Raw genomic sequence first — 6,000 nt, 5'->3', positions numbered from 1 at the left:
GAGTTTGGGCAATATTTTATTTGGAGGCTTCGTATTTTCACACCATTTTCAGCAGATTTCCACATGTTAACATTTAGGAATGTGTCTTAACATCCGTCATCATGAAAGCAGAATTAGAGGACACAGTTGGTGGCAAAGACTAAGAGTCTGGTTTATGACTATAACAGAGGATAATTGTGAGAATCAAGCCAAATGGATGAATGGATGTCCAGTGCAGACAGATTTCCTCTTATGGTTGAATTCAAGTTTTATGCATCTGGCTCCAGTAGTCTCATTTTGCTTCTCTCAAAGAAGCTCTACAAGTACAAACCTCGTCTCACACCACAAACTTGACAGCTTGACGGTGCAAGAAAAGTACAAGTTTGTATATTCCATTAAGTCAACTTTTAGAAAAATTTAAATGCTTTGGCAAAGGAGAACCAATGAGTTTAATCAAACCAATGCACTGTCCAGTTATGTAGTACGTTGTGTTCGTCTATGACTTCAACGTCACAAATCCCAGTAAACAAAATTACCATCACATTCATATTAAGTGGCTTCCGATTTACTCGCAGAGGAAAGGATTAAATCTCCTCTCAAATTAAGTGCCTTTTTTTTATTTTATTTTTTTATTACACATTTCAAAACTCTACCACCCTCAGCACTTGGCCTTCTTGCCATAACTGTCCACCACCTCTGGTGTGACACTCTCGTCCTCCTCCACATCTTCCGTGACGGTCTTGCCAACCAGTTCGAAGATGTCCTCAGCTGCAACACCCATAGGATCGGCCACTTTCACCGTCAACATGTCCAGAGTCAGGACAGTTCCTCCGGGGATCTTGACCTTGGCAACCACCGACTTACCCAACTGAATTAGTGAGAAAGTGACGTTATTATTTTTCCTCATAGCAGAAAATAATAAATGTTCAAAAAGTTCAAATGTGTTTTTGTTTTTTTTACTAAAATGTCACTTCAATAAATAAAAAAAACTGCATTTGACTTGCATTTTTTTCGCCACACAGGACATCTCACCTTATCATGGCATGGCTTCTCACACGGTAACATCCTCTTGATGCCGCTCCCCAGCGCCCTCTCCACCAGACGGATGGAACGAACCAGCTCGGTTAGCTCAGAGGGCTCGAGCGAGGCACTGTGGTCGTTTCCTTTCCACGTTTTGTCCAAGGTTACATGACGCTCAATGACCTTTGCTCCCAGAGCTACGGCCGCAACTGAAATACTGATCCCAGACTCGTGGCCGGAATACCCAATGGGAATATCTGGGAATTCTTTCTGGTATTCCTGTAGGTGACAGTTGGGACAAGTGTTATTCTTCAAGACATACTTTTAGATAATATGCGTTTTGTTTTATTGCAGTTAGTCAGATGAGATGTTGGTCAGTTAGCCAAGCTTAGTGCAATGGAAGATGTATTTCAAAGGCTTATAAAATTAAACACTCAGCTGCAAAAGACATATTTGCCAACTCAACTTGGTTGAGAAATCTTTAAAAACATTTTATTTGCCAACTCAACTTGGTTGAGAAATCTTTAAAAACATTTTGTTTTTGCTCCAACCTTCTGATAGAGAAATAATATTGTATTCTTCTCACCGATATCACTCTGAGGTTGACGTCTTCAGCTTCCAGAGGGTAGGCGCTGGTGCACTGCAGGATGGTAAAGTTCTGGTTGTGCTCCTTCACGGTTTTGTAGACCCGACGCATCGTTTCCATCGACTGCATCCCACTGGACACCACCATGGGGCGTCCTGACACAGACAACTGTATGATAAATGTCACATCTAACATGGGCAGATGGCAAAATGCAACACTACGCTTTCCTCTTACTACAGGGTCTTGTATTTCTCACCTTTCTTGGCGGTCTTCTCCAGATAGGGGAAGTTGTTAGTGTCTCCAGAGCCCACTTTGAAGAAAGGCACATTGAGCTCATGGAGGAACTCCACTGCCATCTAAAGACAGAAATGGTTAGGGGCTCTATTTCAACATGAATCCAGCGTCATAAAACCTTAATCAAAAGTCCGTTTCTTACCTCATCCATCCCAGAGGCAGTGAAGAAGATCCCCACCTCTTCGGCATATTTCTGCAGTTCCCTGTACTGCTCATGGCTCAACTCCAGATGGCGCTTGTGTTCACCGTAAGTTTTCCCCCATGAGTGTTGAGAAGTGTACGGACGCTCCAGGGCTCGCTTGTTAAATTTGTACTCTAATTCACTCTTCTGGAATTTGGCACAATCAGCACCGCAGTCCTGTAAAGGTGAATATAAGTAAGGACTGAAAAAGAAGGCATGTTTGGAAAACATACTGAACAGTGATGATTTATTTAAGAGACCCTATAAATTCATTTAATGCCACAAAAAGCAAATAATATACAACACACACACACACACACACACACACACACACAATGAAATTCCTTTAAAAATGAACAAAAGCTTCTAAACTCAACACAACTAAATTACTTAGTACAACTGGCATCAAAACATATGTTTCTTTTGAGGCAACGTCCAGGAATTTATTCATAAATTAGACCTATCATATAATAGAATATTTTGGCTTTTTTTATTAAAATGTTTTTTTAATATTATGTTGTCTCTAACTATTCTCGCCACGTGTTCAAAACTACATGCAGGAACTAAACCACTTCACTTTCTACGTCATTGTAGCAGATCATTCAAAGAGCCAGTACCATAACTAGTCATTTATAACTGTGCCGGTTGTAGGTGCTTATCTCATAATATCTCCTGTGCAGTGTAAGGCTGCAACATACTGTAGCTTTGTATGATCAGCTATAGCCAACAGTAGCATGGGATAATCAGAAATATTATATTATGGCCCATTCATAGAGAAACAGATGATCGATCGTAGTTTAGGTGCATTTCTTTCTTTTGATATGTTGTAATTTGGGAGGCTATGCTGTTGCTTGGGGCCACAGCTACTAGGGGGAGCCACACATTAACTTATGTTGCTCGCTCCTCACTTTGCATGGTGTTAAGTTGACTCACACTAAAATCCCAGGGCCGGCCCTGCTAGTCTGTTCAGCGAACAGCATCCTCTGTCCTTACACCCTGTATATGTTTCTTGGTGTGTGTGTGTGTAGTAGTTAAACTGTGTGTACACACACAGTAACCCAGTATGGTCACTATGTGCCAGGCGTGACTAGTCAAACCAAACTCCATTCATAAATCTGTTAATTTAACAACATATTTTAAGACAAATCCTCACAAGATTATAGACTGTATATTAATTAGCACATTATAATCGCAACTATTGATCGTAGCATTAAGAATGATAAGGTTGTAAACACACAAGTCTATATTTCATTCAAAGTAACGTTATTGCTTCAGACGAGGGCGGGTTGAAAAACATAAATCTTAAATAAACTGTCACATTTTTTCATTTTTTAAGTGTGTTGTTGTTGTTAAAGAGAAGAGAGGGGGGAAAAAGTCACGTATTCATGTTCAGGATAAACCGATACGTGTCAAGTTTATTACCTTTGCCATTTTGATCATTTTCTTGGCTATCTCAATGTCTCCCTGGTGGTTTTGTCCAATCTCAGCGATGATGAAGCACGGGTGGTTACCTCCGATCATTCTGCCGGGACACAGCTCAAACTTTAAAGGCATTTTGGTCACAAAAAAAGAGACGACAGACAACCAGTGAAAGTAATTATTCAGACAAGAGCTGGACGGAGGGAGAGCGGCGAGCTGAGAAACCCGGAACAGTTACTGTGCCGCACATAACGGAGGCGCACGGGCTTCCGCTCCTGTAGTTCAAATCTTCCTTTAAAAATAAAAGCACAGATTTATTTATTTATAGGACATGTAGGTGAAGGACGTCTTTTCAGACTCTGGGTTTAAAATGCAACTAAAATGAATGAAAACATGCTGTGACAACATTTCTAAGAGGTATATAGTAGACCTTTTATTATTTATTTATTTCAGATGAAATAGCAGGTAAACACAGGTGTTTCCAGTGATACTCATTAAGGTTCAGTTCATTCAGGTCAAACAGAGTCAGGGTCATATTGAGCTGGAGCATGGTTGAAAGTCTCTGCTGCACTACATTGAGTAGTAGTATCATTGGAAATCCTGATCCTGTTTCATGTCAAAATGGCTGCTATTTAACAAATTCTAGAAAAGGAATAGTTTAACCTAAAAAAAAAGTATGAATGGAGCAAAAAAAAAAAAAGAGAGAAAAAAGGTTAACTTTATTTGACATCTCCCACCTTCCAAAATCCTGACTCCTTTTTTCCACTTTACTCATCACTAAATATCCTCCCAGTGTTGTAGTCAAGACCACCTAAAATGAGACCGCATCACGATCAAGACCAGAGTGTATGAAGACAGAGACGAGACTAAGACCTTGAGGGGTTAAGATTGAGTCAAGACCAAAACCCGGACAGTGTACAGCTCACTTAGGTGGCTAATATATCACTAGTATTCACAAAATCTCTTTGGGTCAGCTCAACACCATAGACCAGCCCTGTCCAAAGTTTTTGCCTGGGGGCCAATACCTACTAATATTTTAAAAATGAAAAAAATAAATAAAACGTACATACAAATGCACTGTTCTGTAACAGTTTTGTGACTTTCTTTTCCTTTTTTAAAATGGCAATGTCACCAAATCAAAGCCAATCAGGCATGAACAAATCTAAAAACCAGTTCTTCCTTTCTTTCACATCTGAATTTAGATAACAAAGAATAAATTGTGTGCATTACATGAAACTTGCATGAAGTTGATACAAATCTTAAACCTCACTTTCCTCAGTGATGGGAATAACGTGTTATTGTCAGAATTTAAAAGAAGATGTCTGAATTAAGGTTCATAAGGCCACACCCTGTAGTTACAGGCTGCAGGCAACATTTCACACCAATGCACATTCTTTGGTTCAGCATCCTGTGGAAACTTTTTAAGACCTAATTATCGGCAGCGTAACCTTCAAAAATGTATCTATAACCTGGGGTGGTGTTTAGTTCAGTTGGTAGAGCAGCCGCCCCATGTACGGAGGCTCAGTCCTCGCTGCAGAAGCCCAGGGTTCAAATCCAACCTGTGGCTCTTCCCCACATGTCATTCCCCATCTCTCTCTCCCCACCTTCCCTGTCACTCTTCAGCTGTCTCTAAAAATAAAGCTTGAAAAGGCCAAAAAAATTATCTTTAATTTATAAACTTTGCTGTGCCGTGGGAGGTTGGAGGTGATCCCAGCTGATACTGGGCGAGAAGCTGGTTACACCCTTGTCTGATTAGTTTATCCAAGAGCTGACACATCAATACAAATAACCATTCACATTTCTGTTTGGACTGTGGGAGGAAGCATGTGGAGAAAACCTATGCAGGCACGGCTGAACACTGTACCACATTGTACCATACCGTACCATATTGTACTGTACTGTACAATACAGTACAGTACAGTACCAGTATATCTCAACCTCTGTACTGTTGCAGTGAATTTTTCTTTCGTGAATTGAGCAAATTAAATCAATTATACTTTAACTGTGGGAACTTTAGTTTGGAGGTTTGCCAGAGACAGCGTGACAAGTGTGATCAGTTTTTTAATCCAAAACACACTCACACATACAAATACACACCCACACCCACATGCATTTGACAGCTGATGAACATATAATTTGACTTTAACACAACACAATGTTCACAACATACTTATGTTCTTTCTTCTTTATAGTTGTCGGTTTAGGCAGGTTGTTGATGATGGGTTTCCAATCTAACTGGTCTTCATTCAGACATAATTAAGAGGAATAAAATAAACATTATGACATAATGTCAATGCTTAGTTTAGGATCTTATATTGCCATGAAATTTGTTGTTTGTTTTACTCATGTACAAGATAAACATAGGTGTCTGCAATTTTTTGAAGGTTTTGAAGGACTCAGGATTTTGTATCAAGACTGGTCAAGACCCCAACTGTGGGGTTATTCTGCAAAATAGTGTCCAAAAGATGAGTTGACCCAAAGAGATTTTGTGAATACTAGTGATATATTAGCCACCGAGGTG

At 39.8% G+C, this 6,000-nt stretch overlaps 1 protein-coding gene across 1 annotated transcript; it reads right to left on the bottom strand.

Moving 5' to 3' along the window:
* Positions 1-3,764, bottom strand: nansa (N-acetylneuraminic acid synthase a). The gene is made up of 6 exons (XM_019266854.2): positions 3,483-3,764; positions 2,022-2,237; positions 1,842-1,941; positions 1,586-1,740; positions 1,012-1,278; positions 1-847 (listed from the first exon to the last, which is right to left on the bottom strand). Exons 1-6 carry the CDS (start codon positions 3,612-3,614, stop codon positions 638-640), a joined length of 1,080 nt encoding a protein of 359 aa, XP_019122399.1. The 5' UTR covers positions 3,615-3,764; the 3' UTR covers positions 1-637.
* Between the last annotated feature and the right edge of the window lie 2,236 nt (positions 3,765-6,000).

Source organism: Larimichthys crocea, chromosome X (assembly GCF_000972845.2).
Source record: "Larimichthys crocea isolate SSNF chromosome X, L_crocea_2.0, whole genome shotgun sequence".
Lineage (NCBI taxonomy): Eukaryota > Metazoa > Chordata > Actinopteri > Sciaenidae > Larimichthys > Larimichthys crocea.
This window is presented reverse-complemented; position numbering and strand designations above follow the sequence as displayed.

Bases quoted from the DNA above. Each gene is read 5' to 3' on its own strand.
- nansa (XM_019266854.2), bottom strand. From the start codon at position 3,614: ATGCCTTTAAAGTTTGAGCTGTGTCCCGGCAGAATGATCGGAGGTAAC. The intron at 2,238-3,482 runs GTAATAAACTTG...TCACCTTTACAG, and splicing joins AAATGATCAAAATGGCAAAG to GACTGCGGTGCTGATTGTGC. The intron at 1,279-1,585 runs GTGAGAAGAATA...TGTCACCTACAG, and splicing joins TCAACCTCAGAGTGATATCG to GAATACCAGAAAGAATTCCC.